Here is a 15,101-nt window from a genome sequence, read left to right on the forward strand (position 1 = left end):
CAGGGAAGCCCTGTAGACTTTTTGATGATGGACATTCTGACCAGTGTGAGCTGATACCTCATGGTAGTTTTGATTTGCGTTTCTCTAATAATTAGTGATATTGAGCATCTTTTCATGTGCCTGTTGGCCATCTGTACGTCTTCTTTGGATAAATATCTATTTAGGTCTTCTGCCCATTTTTTGATTAGGGAACTGTGATTTATATATAGCCTTTCACTGATCAGAAGCAGAGGTGACAACTTGGACTTGGAGTTGGAGTCTAAAGAGGAGGGAGGAGAGGGGTATTCCTGTGGGACTGAGCCCTTAACCTGTGGGGTCTACCCTGTTCCAAGCAGCTAGTATCAGCAGTGAGTTCAACTGTTGGTGTCTGCTGAGAATTGGAGAATTGCTTGGTGTGGAGAAACCCACTTATTTGGAGTCAGAAGTGAGTACTGAGTGTAGAGAAGAAACAGGTTTTTCCATTGAGGCTGGATAAATAATTAAATTAATATGGGGATACTTGTTAGGAGCTAAAAGTCTTCATACCTGAGCCAAGTAATTCTCCTTCTAGGTATCTTTTCTAAGAAAATAATCAGAGAGTAGAAGGAGGATAAATAAACAACAATGTTTTCTGCAGAAACAGCCTTAATGTCCAACAATAAAATTAAATACTTCAAATTATAAAAGTTTCCCTTGTCATGGGAAAATGTCCGTGATATGTTAAGGATAGAAATCAAAAATACAGTTTTGATCTGTTCTATACTAAAAACATTTATAGCAAGATGTAAAGAAAGCATTATAGTTTTCTGTATTTCAAAAATGAAGACTTTGGAAACTTCGAGAACAGGACTATTTGATAACTAGTCCAGGAAGGTTAAGAAAAATTTTCCTCCAAAAGGTTAACGGATGTTCATGATTCCAAGTTTTTCCAAGAATGGGCTCCCCACCACTTAACCTGGGATGTGCTTGCTTTGAAACTACAGAAATAAGTGCTTTCACGTTTTTGTGATGACTCTGGACCTACCTTCAGAGCTTTTGCTGCTTGTTCTTTTGTTTTAAATGCCACAAAGGCAAATCCCTTTGGATCGCCGGTAGACTTATAATGTGGTGTGCTTATATAAACATTGCCACGTTTCCCAGATACTGTCTCAATCCAGCTGTGATCAACATTTTGGGGAATTAACTTCTATGATAAATTAGAAACAGTTATTAATCCTTACATATTTAATACTATTGCCTTACTCAGAAGGTCAATACGTTTTTAACTTGACTATTAATTTTTTTTAAATGAAGACTTTGGGAGGGATGTAAGAGGGAAGAAAAGGAAGAAGGCCAATAACACTTATCAGGCAACCAAAATGTGCCAGGTCTGTTATGTTCATCACTTTATCCCATCATCACAAAATGTATAAGTATCCCCCTCCTTTATTTTAGTTCTATTTTTTAATGGATGAGAACACAGGATCTCCAGAAGTGCTGAAAGAATTCCCAAGTCTCAGGGCTTGCCGGTGGAGGAGCAGGATTTGGCCCAGCCTGTCCTGCTCCCAAACTCATGGTTTTTTTTTCCCACCACATCTCGCTGCCCAAATGCTCAAGGAGCTTTGGCTCTACTCCTACTGCCATTTGGAGTTTGATTAAAAACAAAATGCGGACCACGTCATCACAAGTGCTTTCAATACACATTTATTGCAAAACCACAGCACAGTAACTATAATGTCAACATAACCATATTTCTGAACTGAGCAGGAAATCACCATTCTCATGTGCACTCTCCCAAGAAGCGGGGGCTGACACGGAGGCTCCATACTGTGAATAATGACTAGAAGCCCCATTCTGAACTAGGAGTTCTAAACCATTAAACATTTAATTACCACTTTGGCAAAGCAATGCACATTACCATTTCTAAAATGTAACAGCACAGAGATTTTAAATGCATCTTTATTTTTCAGAATCTTCAGTATTCACAATGTGTAAAATGAAGCAGAGTTTTAAATAAAATGTTATGCCAAAACACATTTCCTTAAAAAGACCCGATGGAAAGGAAGGAAAACCGCATATGAATAATATTTATCAGTGCTTACAGTTGACATTAACTATAGTTTGAAAAGAATAAAAATACTCAAGACTTCAACATTTCCTTACAAAAGTATACTTGGCCATAAAATAAAAATCTATAAAACCCCAAATATTACAAAAGTAAAATGCAAAAAAAAATCTTTTTATTAAAATGTAATATAATATTTACATGGTCAGAATTATTTAAAAATGCACAGAACACTCAGAAGTTGTGATGAGCATCAGAGGGGAATTTATCACACACACTCATGTTTTGACAGTTGCATAGACCCACCAGGTCACAGAGCTGGGCCAGCAGATATGCACATGCCCTGGCATCAAGGCTCAATGTGGGCAGATTTTAAGCCCCATCCCTGCACCTGTCTATTTTTGCACCATGTCTCCTGCTGGGAGAAGAATATCTGCCCAGGTACATGGGGTGTCATGGGAGGAGAAGCACCTGCTGTCAGTAAGCCTGTATGTCACCTGGATCTTAGTGTTGCTATTTAAAAGTCAGGTTCTGGAGCTGGGAGGAAGCTCAAGAGATCATCTGGTCTATCTTTAGTCCTCTGGGACGGTCCTGGACCGTTCTCTTATTTACAGCCCCAGAGGCAGGGAATCTGCTGCAGCCTGCTGGAGTACTCTTTCACTCTGGCAGTCAGAACTTCTTGTGCTCAACTGCAGCAGTTTCAGCTAAAAACCATCCCCAGAGTGGACCAGATCCCAACAGGCAGGGACTCTGTTCTTCCACAGACTGAAAAGGAGTCAGGAGCTTCAGCGTAGCCTGGGACTGGGAGGAGGGGACAGGGAGGGCATGAACTGCAATTGAGACTCACTGCCAAGGGGGAGGCCCAAGGCTGAGGGAAGGGCCACCTCCAGGAAACCCAGGGAATGCGAGAGCCTGTACGGCACACTAGGATCCCAGCGTGGATCACGCGGCTATTGCAGGCTCCCGCGTCCGCAGCTGCCTCTGCTCTGCTTCTGCAGCCATCCTGCCTCTACTTCCTTCCACCTGATCCCCTGGCCTCTGCTTGCTTTCCTGCTCTGTCAGGTGGTGCAGAGCCATGAAAGCCAGAGAACTATAAATGGAGTAAAATCAGACCAACACACTGTGGCTTGAGAACAGAGGGAGAACAAGAAAGCTCTTGGGCTTTCAGATAGTAATTTTGGTTGCAAGGACTTTCCGGTTTGCTTCTAGGAGTGTGACTGAGAGGGTGAAGGCAGATGGAAAAGTCTGAATGGAGTAAGACATGGTGACTTTAATTGGCTCTAAAATCCACTTGGGGGCTTCCCTGGTGGCGCAGTGGTTGAGAGTCCGCCTGCCGATGCAGGGGACGCGGGTTCGTGCCCCGGTCCAGGAAGATCCCACGTGCCGCGGAGCGGCTGGGCCCGTGAGCCATGGCCGCTGAGCCTGCGCGTCTGGAGCCTGTGCTCCGCAACGGGAGAGGCCGCAACAGCGAGAGGCCCGCGTACCGCAAAAATAAATAAATAAAATCCACTTGGACTACCCAAGATTTCTTTGCATACAAGCATTGGTATGAAAAGAAATGACTCGGGCAGAGTGTATGAAATGCAATAGGGTACTGAAGGCATAAGAGGTGGTGGATGTCTAGATTCCCACTGCTTTCGTGGAGCAGAATGGGAACCTCCGCTCCGCCAGACAGGGCTTCCACGAGGGCGGTTCCCAGATGGCTGGCTCCCTTTCTAGTGTCCCCACCCGCCCTGGGGTGTGAGGTCCCCATCTCCAAGCAGAGACGGTCCCCATCTCCAAGCTCCATGACAGTTCCTCTGCCCAGATTTGCTGTCTCCCCATTTTTGGACCACTTCTCTCCTGCTTCCATTCTTTAAAAGTAAGAACTTCTAAGTGCAGGGCGGGGGTGGCTCTGGAACAGATGACAGGGTAGGTTGTACAATCTCCATCCCTCGAGAGCTGAAAAAGCAGTTGGCCAGACACAGCGCAGGCAGGATGTGCTTGGAGGCGGGAGGCTGGTCCAGATGACTCTGAGAACAAGCCAGTTTGGGGGTTCTGTTTTCCAGAATCTGCTTCCACCACAACTCCCTGCCTCCAAACCTCCTTCTCCATTTTCACTCAGCAGACATATCAACAAACGCCTGTAGCCTGGCTTCTATCTCGCTAACTCCTCCAGTGGGGTCTCCATGCTTACATGGCCCCAGCTCCCTCTTGCTAGGAGGTTTTTCCCTCTGCTTAATCCCAAGTCTGAACACTAGCAGATCTGAACTCTTTGGAAGCTTGTTAGCTTTCCCTAAAACTTTTCCACTTCTTTTCAAGCCATCAAAACAGATTTCTCTGCCTGACACTTCAAAAGCTGTCCAGACGCATTTTTTACTCTATGAAGGTTACACGTAACTATAAAAACGGATTAGGGACAAGCATGGATTTCTAATGGCCCAAGAAAGCAGGATTTAGAGCGTATTTTTCCAAACAGAGTAAGATCCCATAGACAGTCATAGAAATAAGCTACAAAGCTTCCAACAGCTTTTGGGGGGTGTTGCTAGGTTTGAATTACAGTTGTTATGAACGAACTCATCAGAATATGAATCTCTCTGAGGGCCAGGATGCTGTCTTATTTGTTTCTGCATCTTCAGAGCCTAGCCCTGTGCTCAGCATGTAGCAGGAGCCCGAAATATACTGGTTGAATTATGAGATCCAGCTTCCTCCATCCCAGCTCTCCTCTCTTTTTTAAAAAATAAGATCTGCCTCTCCCAGCATTTAATAGTAGTTAGGATGAAATCCCTGCCTGGCTTTATTTTAGAATGTTCTATTATATTCGAATTGTATTATAAAGTACTCAGAAGCAAAAAGATCACAGTCTGCTATAAGATAAAAGAAACAATTTTGTAAGAAAAAATTAAAAGTTTAAAAAAACATGAAATAAATTGCAGGACCTAGATAACAAAGAATTTACTGGTAAAGGAATACTGATAAAAGAGTGAATAGGTAAGGGAATCAGTAGCTGGTTCATTAGAGTAGCCTTTTGCCCAATTAGATGGAAGGACAATTATAGCAGACAATGCAGCATGGAGTTGCCAGTGCCTGGGGATCTATATTAACCTTGAGTAAAAAAGACAACAAACTTGAAGGGGCTTCTGTGTTCTGAGATAAAAGAGGGTGAAATGTCAGGGCTAAGCTCTCAATCAATGTCTTTTTCCCTGAAAAGGACAAGGGTAACTGCGTTTCTATGGGACGTGGAACAAGGATTCTGGGGCGCAGACTAAAAGGAGAGTGGGGTCATGGAGGGGGACGGCTCCACTGGAGACATTTACGTCATTTACTGATTTTCTCAGCAATAAGTTATTGATCAGGAAGAGCAGTGCAATGTGAATTAGTGAGTTCAGGGAAGGACTGAGAGGAAAAGGACCACCCCAGCACAGCCCTCCATTTTAGCTGGATTCCAGTGGGCAGCCCCGTCCTGCCTATAGCAGGAGGGGTGGGATCAGGCACCTGCCCTGACTTCTTCCAGGCCGCTTCTCCGAGTCACAGACCTTCCTTGACCTTATATGCATGTAAGTCAAGGAAGCGATTTTGTTTGGGACTTGTAGATGCAATCTACTAGGATGGGGGCAGAATTTTCCTAATACTTAATTTTCATAAGCCTTCAAAAGATTTATTTCTGGTGAAGAGGGAAGTAAATTTGGAGGTGGGGACATTGGCAGTAAATAAACCCATCTGCAGAACTGAAACCTGCCCTTTTGAGCATCTTTGGGTTTCTGCAAAGGCTTAAAAGGCCAGGACTGCAATAGCGATGCCTCAAAGTGTGGCTTAGATTTACTCACAGGTAGACACAGCTGAAGGGCTCCCATAGAGTCTCCTGCCCCCAAAGCAGCCCTTCTCTCTCTGATGGGCTGATGTCCCAAGTTCTATCACTAGAAACCCTTTCTTTTGGTGTTTAGTCTTTGTTCTCTGTTAAAATTCAAATTCCTTTTAGAAAGGAAACGCACAAGGCCTTATGTGTATCTTGGTGTGTTTGTATTTAAGTCTTGTCTTCAGAGGAAGCTGGAGGTGCCAACAACCTTCTCAATTTCCTAAAGGAATAGTAACCCACCCCCCAGCCATGGGATGATGGGAAGGCTTGGGATTCCTCATGTGAAAATTGATTCAGTGCTCCCAGACAGATACAGGATCTGCCTACGGTGGAAATTCCAATGGAACAGAATACCTTCCCTTGAAATCAGTTATGGTTAATGATGGTACAAGAAAAAAAAATTGGGTTCCTGCTATGCATAATTATTTGGGAAACTCTCATTATTCCTTTTTATAGCTAGTTCAGGAGAGTGTTTTTTTTAAAAAATCTGTCTAAAATGTCCTAAAGGGTAGAAACATGTTTTGTTTTTCTGATTCCCCTTCACAGGCACACAGTGCACACATGTAATTACTCTGTATATAGAATGAATAAAAGTGTGAATGAAGGAATAGTGGATATGTCAATGGCCTGAGAGTTTCCATAACTGCCTGGCACCTATAATGCATGACTAATGGGGCCTTCCTTGTAGAAGCTCCTTGCTTGTTTGAAAAGATAGTGTGTAACTGGAAGGACCAGTGGAAAGGTATTGCACTCGTATTGTTTTCTACTTTGTGTCTGGTGTGTGGGTGACCAAATAAGTGTATATCAGATGCTATAAAACTCTTCAGCAAAAAGGAACATCCACTTGACCCTTCTATTTTAGAGGAAGCCAGGGTCCAGAGAGAACAGGTGACTTTTCCAAAGCCCCAAGGTGCTCAGCAGCTGCCCTGGAGAGAGAGACTGAAACCCAGGCCTCCTGACTCTCAGGCTGGACTTTTGGTTCATTTCTCTGACAGCTTTTGTGCCCATGTTATAATTTCAGTGAAGCCTTGTTTCCTAACACCTGGGTACAGATCAGACATGACCTACTAAACCTCTGTTCTCACTCTATAAAAGATATATGCACAGCTCTACTGGCAGAATCTGGCCATTAGAGATGACATTGTTGCAGAGCAACTTACAATTCTTTGGTGCTGTAACTCTATAAATATCCGTTCGGTGCTGTCACTCTAGAAATATCAGTTCAAGGATCAGCTTTACCATCTGATCCAACAGTTTGATTTCTACAGGTCCAAGTCACTGCCGACTCACAATGAATCAAACCAAACCAAAGGATGGGTTTCTGTTTTGTCCTGATTCCAGTGAGCAAATGCAGTACTCTCACCTGGCTCCCAGGATGCTATCTCAACAGCAGATGACAGATTTTCTCGTATCACATTTGATACATTTAATAAATGCTGCATTTCATATATAAGGTCCGTTGGGGAAATAAACAGTACCTATAGCTTATCTTCTAGCACAGGCAATGAAGAAGCCATTTCTTCTTGTTGCTGAATGTGTGTGTGGTGGAAGAGTCTGTGTGTTCACGTGTAGGGACTCACAGGAGGAGGGCTACTGCACAAACAGGTGCATGTATGTCAGTCATTTCCTAATATTTAAATAGAATAGACCTGAATTTCTGAACTGGAAGAGACCTTAGGGAACATCTTTGTTCACTCCTTCATTTTAGAATTGTGGGTAAATGAGGAATGAAGGGACTTGCTCAGGGTCAAACAGCTGAAGACACCAGGCCTGGCCATGAGCTGGGCCCTGGGGCTCCTAGGCTAGGGCTCTTTTTCTGTCCTCTCTAGTCTAGTTCATGAAGAAATTGGCCAGCTCTCTTCAATAATATGGGCAACTCAAACAATGTGGGTTTCACACAGCTTGCTTCTAAGCATAGTCAGAAATAAATAGGAAGATACAACCAGAAAGGGGAAAGCCTGATGGGAAAGATGGCAGGAAAGAAAGAAGTGACCAAACAAAGCTAAGTTCTTGTCCTACTACAGTTCATCAATTTTACTGGTAGCTTGAAAGTTAGAACAGCTAAGGAAGGTGACCAGGAAAATAGTTAAGGATTACCAGAATCTTCATTAGCTATTATTTTTTTAAAAAATGGGATGGCATAAGCTGTCTTCTTGACTTTCTGCTTTCTACAGTATGGCGTGCCTCTGCTGAGATGGACAGCCAAGAAAACTCTGTCAAGAAAATCTGTCTGGATTTTGGGGGTGGATCATTCATTTTCTTCTCTCACGGGGCATGGACCTTAGTTGGCAGCATTAAAAACTGACTATATTTCCAATAAGAAAACCGATATTGCATATTGAAGTTCACCTTTAAACTTCAGCATATGATAGAGCTTGATGGCACATAACCAGGTCTGTAAAATGTCTCCATTAACCACTGCTACGTTTGATACAGATTTGTCTTGGAGAAAAATAAGGAGCTCAGAAACTCCTGCCCAAGTGTTAATGCCAACATGGTCTTCAGAAATAGTTCCTGAGATGACTTGATTTTAAATCCTCTCTATGTTTTTATACTTGATGTAGGTAAATGCATAGAAAATTTTCTGAAAGGATGCATAGGGATTATCTCTGAAAAGGAGAATGGATCAACCAGCATATGTTTGGAGGTAGACTTCACTTTATATTTCTGTACTGGTATTTTATAATGGGTATATACTCACGTGTTTCAATTTTCAAAAAAATTGGAAGAAATTTTACTTAAATTATTTCTGGTTAACACACTGGTCACTTATGGAAGGAATGCTGGTGTAGGAGTCAAGTGATCTGCTAAAACTGAGTTGCCATTTAACCTGAAAGCTTCTCTATTGATTTATTTGTAAAATGGGGTGTTGGATTAAATCCTCAACTCTGATTCTACAGTTCTTTCAGGTAAATGGGAAGAAAGCCAATCTGAACTAGAGGAAGTCTAAATTAAATTGTAGTTTAGAAAAGTATCATTTTCTAACATTAAGGTAAATCAAAAGTGCCTCCAAGTCATTCTTGCCATTTTGATCAAGACTGTAGAAGCCTCGCTTGTAAACTAGAAGAGGCTGGGGGAACCCCAAGAGCGCTGTGCTTGTAGGGCTGATCTTCTGGCATCCCTTCTGGAGCCCCAAGCCTCGCAATGTACCAAATGTAGCATGTTTAGAGCTAAAATGGTTTGATGTGTTTTTATCATTTTTCCAAGGTTGCTGAAATGAATTTCATGTTTTGTTTCATTTTTTAGCTGTTTTTAAAAAATTACTTTTCCCTTGTTGAATGAACAGAACAGCTAGGGTGGGGCAGCTTTTTGCTCTCTTTTTTTTTTTTTTTTTTTGCGGTACGCGGGCCTCTCACTGTTGTGGCCTCTCCCGTTGCGGAGCACAGGCTCCGGACGCGCAGGCTCAGCGGCCATGGCTCACGGGCCCAGACACTCCGCGGCATGTGGGATCTTCCCGGACCGGGGCACGAACCCGTGTCTCCTGCATCGGCAGGCGGACTCTCAACCACTGCACCACCAGGGAAGCCCTTTGCTCTCTTTTTGAGTGTTGGCTGAGATGGAAGGCTATTGTCTGAGGCCTACCAGGTTCCAAGACACAAGAGAAAGACTACACAAGGCAAGTTAGTCCACATTCTAAAAGTACAACAAATAGGGAGTTCCCCAGTTGTCCAGTGGTTAAGCTTCCTCACTTCCAACGTGCAGGGGGCGCGGGTTTGATCCCTGGTCGGGGAACAAGATCCCGCATGCCGTCTGGCCGAAAAATAAACAAACAAACAAAGGCATTAAAAAAAATAAAAGTAGGAGAAACTTGTTAGAGACTTTTGTAATTCCCTTCCCATTTCAGGGGAATATGCTAACTTATACGACTTGGCTGTGAGAATAACTGTTAAATCTTTCTGGGGTGCCTGGATTTGTTTATGTTCTGCTCATGCTAGCATCCTGTTCATGAGAGGGCAGCCTAGGTGTACGGCTTTACTACTAGGCAGGAAGGAGACAGTGTTTTTGGCCCTGGAGCTTAGGGAAGGGTTGAGGGTAGAGAAGCCTATGCCAGGAAGTCAGCTCAAGGAAGCGGAGAACAGGATGGAACAGAGGGCAGATTCATGCAAGTGTCCAGAAAGCTGAGGTACAGGGCAGTGAGGACAAGCGAAGAGCCTCAGGAAACTGTCAGGTGAAACAAGGGGCTGATGTTTCAGTCCTGACCAAGAGCAAACTAAAATTATTTATAAAAAGAGAAGTGGTTCAGGGGAGAGATTTAGGCCATGTCATTGCCTGTACTCTGTGCCCACAGCCTCTATCATTCCCATCCCCTGGCCAGAGGTGACACCCTCAAGAGTCTCTTAAGGGCCTTGGTATTAGTTCCTAGAGGTCATCTCCTAAGTTTGAGGTTCCAACTGAACTGGGAAGACACCTGAAAGGACATGAGTGCTCAGGATGGCCAAGATGCCTGCTTACTGAGCAGACACTCACCACTATTGAGCTTTTAACAGCATCCCAATGGATGCTGTTAAAAGAGCACCTAAAACTTTCCCTGTCAAGTTTTATTCTTCTGGGATGGTCCAACACTCTCCCCGCTCAGTATTATTTTTATTTCCCAACAGATTAGCAAACTGTTGACATTATGGAAATAAGCTTTATCTCGTTCTTTTCTATATGATTATAATCATACAAATTAAAGTGGAATTCTATTTTTCCTACATTTATGAAATAGGTCTGATGAAATTTCCTCATAGTTTTCTATATATTTTTTTTAATAGGACACTTTCTTCATGTCACAGCTTTTGCACTTGCTTGATAATATGGTATAATCACAGTAATTCCTGTACTTATTGGTTCTGGGACAAATGAGGAATAAATGTTATTTTTAATGTTAATTTAAAACATCTACTATGCACTTGCATTTGATCTTGAGTTTAAAGTGAAGCTTGTACTTATGCAAACAGCAAGATGAATGCCCAGATTTTAGTAAAAATAGTAAACAAAAAAAGAAAAAAATTAAAAGATGAGTAGATGAGAATTTAATCTCCTCGATTTAAAATCTCTTCGCTTGAATCCCTCATTAGAAAGGCAAGCTGTAAACATTCTCAATAATTAAACATGAATGTATGATCTATGATAAAACGTGGCCCTTAGGCCATATATGCTTAAATATTACAAAATGGTGCTCGACTCCCTCTTGTTATTTTATTAGCTCTACCCTCCAGTGAAATGCATTTGTGTATGTAATTATCTGTTCTATATCTCCACCAGGGACCATATTAAAAAATGCTTCTTCCCATAAACTGCGAAATATTCACTGATAAGCCACAGGGAACTTACACTATAACATGTCCTTACCAATTAATAATGCTGTTGACTTGGTTTATGAGGATTGAATTATTCATCAGAAACTTTTCAGATCGCGTCACTCACTGCAAGCTAAGACTTAGAGATGTTAGAGCACCAACGGGATAGGGATGAAGAAAAAAGACGGATTTTACTTAGAAATCAAGCAATCACCTAATTTTAACAGTATCTTACTCTTAAGCCCCATCGTTTTTGAACATGAAAGAGTATTCAAGAACACCCCAAAATGTCCAAATAAAGCTGCAATTCTCTGAGGTAGAGAAAAAAAGACTGCTTTGGAAGTCAGAAGATTTAGGTTTTAGTTAGTTTTGCTTTTGTCATTTTTTTTTTTTTTTTTTTTTTTTGTGGTACTCTCACTGTTGTGGCCTCTCCCATTGCAGAGCGCAGGCTCCGGACGCGCAGGCTCCGGACGCGCAGGCTCCGGACGCGCAGGCTCAGCGGCCATGGCTCACGGGCCCAGCCGCTCCGCGGCACGTGGGATCTTCCCGGACCGGGGCACGAACTCATGTCCCCTGCATCGGCAGGCAGATTCTCAACCACTGCGCCACCAGGGAAGCCCTGCTTTTGTCATTAACTAGGATTGTGACCTTTGGCAAGATCCTTTACCTCTCTGGGGCTGTTCCTATAAATTCTAAAATGAGTGCTTGGATTAGTAGAGGGTTAAGATTTTTTTCATTTATAAAATTCATAGGACTCTTTAATGTTTGTTTATAAAGTGCAAAGATGATGGCTGGTCTTTTGATGCGTGTGAGAAATACAAAAGTAAAAAAAAAAATTATGAAATATACAGGTAAGTAAATAATGTGTAACCCTCTCCCCACCCCTAGAAGATTTTAGTTCTCTTTCTATCAGGTTTGGTATATGAAATCTTGATCATTTAAAACAGCTGCAGCTTGTGATTGGAACAATTATCTGCTGGAGGGGTTAAGCAGATGTAAATGAGACAAAGGGACACCTCTCATCTCATTTCACATATGCTAAAAACAGTGGTTGGTGCCTGGTACAATGCAAGAATTTAAAATCACTACCCATTTGGTCTGTCTTTGAACTAATCAGTCATTTAGGTAATATTTTTTAATGTTATTTTTCACTATGTGTTAAAAGTAGAATTAACCATAATTCAAATGCTCTGTATGAGAAGTCTTATAGCAAAATTTTATATAGGAGTGTCCTCAAACACAACAGTTCTGACTAAAACCAAATACATCATAATTCTTCCCTCACCTTTCTAGATTCATTCTAAACAGGAAGGGGTGGTGGTTATTTTAGCACCTGGGTCATGGACTATTGATACCTGGACCGGCTGGCTTTCAATTATCCTTAAGAATTCTGCTTTGCTTTCCTTTTATTTTTATTTGAGAAGAATGACAGAGTTAACAGGAACTAAGCCTAGCTTTCACAGGTTTTCTTCTTCTCTTTAGCAAGTTCCTCAGTTCTTTCAGTTCTGGCTGCTAAGTTATTAGCAGGATGGTTATAAAGGGGGATGGTCTAAAGGTGACTGAAGACAGATATTAAATTTGAGGGTTTTCTTACTTTCCAGGTTGCACAATTTCGGATCTTAGAAGGCCTGACGGTAATAGCATCCTCCTCTAGGACCGAGGTTAGTAAAAGCATAGCCTTCAACTTACCAAGGGGGAAAGGAGGGGTATCTGGGACTGTGTGTGATGGTGTGTGCAAATGTGTGGAGATGAGTCAATTAAGTGCTGACCGGGTCCCCTTAACCATACTTCACCACCTTGGCTAATAGAAGGAGCTGCCTTACACTCTGCTGTCCAGAAGAAGACAAATAAAACATATATTTAGCTGACAATGAAGATACAATTTCAAGTGAGTAAAAAAGGAGAGGGGGTTGGAGGAAGCTGAGAACAATGAAGATAAAACATCATTCTTGACTTTTTGAGAAAGTGTTTGATTTTCCAGCATGAGGGGAATTATGTAAATCTGAATAGTGGTAATATCATAACCCCACCAGAGCATACTTTATGTCATAGTGAAATACACTTCTGAGAGCTGTCCAGTGGGTATTATTTTTGAAAAAGCTGTCATCCACAGAAGGAAGGCAGGTACCGGCAAAACACTGCCCTCTCAAATATACACTCTATATAGAACTGAATATTTTATAACCTGAATTGAGATACAAGAAAGTAATTCAGAAATCACTCAACAAATCTGAAAGTTTCAATGCTATAAATTGTTATTTTCAAACAAGGGTCATTTAATAAAATGCAACCCTGGTAAATAACAGCTGGTGCTGCATTTTCCATCCCATGCCACCACACATGTATCTGCCCGAAGACACAGGATGTTCTATGGGATTTGTCATTTCACTTTTAACAAAGTGCTAAATCGGAACGAAATTACATTTTTCACACAGCATTTAATGTGACTATATTAAACACTTGGTCACATTTAATATAATCATTTAAGAGCCTAGCAGATGAAATTGTATTTCACAGAAACGAGGATAAGTTAAGATCGAGACACAAAGTATGTGCTCTGCAGTCACTGGAAAGCACTTGATCACCATAATTAAGGTGGCCAAAGGTTTCCGATCTAATTAAAAATAAGGAGTCGTATAAGAAATGGCTTTATTAGAAAAAAATGTAGTGTACAGGTGGCTAATATCTATCATTGATACACCTCTTGGCTATTTTATAATTAAAATCTGATATAGGGTAAACTTCTTTAGAAGTTAGTGGCATTTCTTCCTATTCTGATATGTGGCTTAGGGAAGGAGTTATCTTCATGTAATAGACACCCTTTACTTCTTTTCATAGTTACAATTAATCAGTAGTTTAGCACTGGCACAAAACATAGAGGGAATTACCTAGGTAGTGCTTTCTGTGTAAGACATCACACTTCTAACCCCAGCCTCAGGCACATGTATGCCATTGATACAGTTTTTAAATCCACTATTATCACTCAAGTTCCACATTATTATTACCTAGCAGTAATTAAATTAATGTGATCATCTGTAACCTAACAAAACCTCTGAATGAAGTTTCTCTCTCTTCTTTTTTTTTTCCTGTTAGATGTGCAATTCCAAGCAAATGTGCAGTATGCAGTATTGATTTCCAGTCTCTTTTTAAAAACTCCTTCAAGTCTGTGCTATTAAACTGAGACAACCACATCAAGATACAGTCTGTCATAGGATTCCCTGAAGCACAGAATAAGGAGGAGACTGAGCAAACACGACCCGGGAAGGCACCAGTTGAACCAAGACAACTCTGTAAGACAAAAACATGCAGTTGTAAGCATTCATGTGTCACCAGCAGAACACCACCTGTATGCTGGGAGCAGCCTGCTTTGCATTCAAAAGCACTTATAATAAATGCACCCTGGGAGGCCTGAAAACAGGCTTTCAATAAACAGTGACAAATGTGGAATCTAAGTGATGCATGTAATATGTTAAGGGCTTTCCTGTGGAATATTTTTAATCAGTATTGTTAATGACTTTTCAACAATTTAACCCAACTTGACTTTGGTGGCCAAAAAAAAAAAAAAAAAATCTATTCCTTCAAAGACAGAAAAATCAATCACCTTTAAATGTTAGTTTGTTTTTAAAGTGCCCCCTATCACCATCACTCTTGTCCTTGTTTAGAAATATCTGATGGATTAGAAAGACAAACAAAATCACCTGAATTTTGAGATAACACTTCTAAATTTCTTTGGACAGAAATAGCTAATTCTCAGCAAAAAATCAAGTAGTAATCACTGTAACACAGAGTAGAAAATACAAATATATATATAAAATAAGTAAAATGTAAAAAATGAATCCTAAATTCTACTCTTGGAGAAACTACTGTGAATACTTTGGTTTCCTTCTAGTCTTTTTTTCCTACTAATATAATGGTTATATATGATGCCAATTACCAGAAGATTTACAGGAATCATCTAAAC

General features: G+C 41.3%; 1 protein-coding gene across 2 annotated transcripts in view; it reads right to left on the reverse strand.

The window, feature by feature from the left end:
- Positions 1–1,646: 1,646 nt before the first annotated feature.
- The window catches only part of SLC49A4 (solute carrier family 49 member 4), a 108,246-nt gene continuing 94,791 nt past the window's right edge, over positions 1,647–15,101 (reverse strand). The window contains exons 9-10 of one of the 2 annotated variants that reach the window (XR_010840746.1): positions 11,759–14,428; positions 1,647–3,326 (exon numbers count right to left, since the gene is read on the reverse strand). Coding sequence is in view for 1 of the 2 variants with exons in the window: in XM_059064403.2 (XP_058920386.1) it covers positions 14,313–14,428 (116 nt within the window). In the remaining variant the exon portion in view is untranslated. Of the gene's footprint in view, positions 14,429–15,101 lie in introns of both variants that reach the window. The other variant, XM_059064403.2, reaches the window with a different exon arrangement.

The sequence above is a fragment of the Kogia breviceps genome, chromosome 5 (assembly GCF_026419965.1).
Source record: "Kogia breviceps isolate mKogBre1 chromosome 5, mKogBre1 haplotype 1, whole genome shotgun sequence".
In the NCBI taxonomy this organism is placed as follows: domain Eukaryota; kingdom Metazoa; phylum Chordata; class Mammalia; order Artiodactyla; family Physeteridae; genus Kogia; species Kogia breviceps.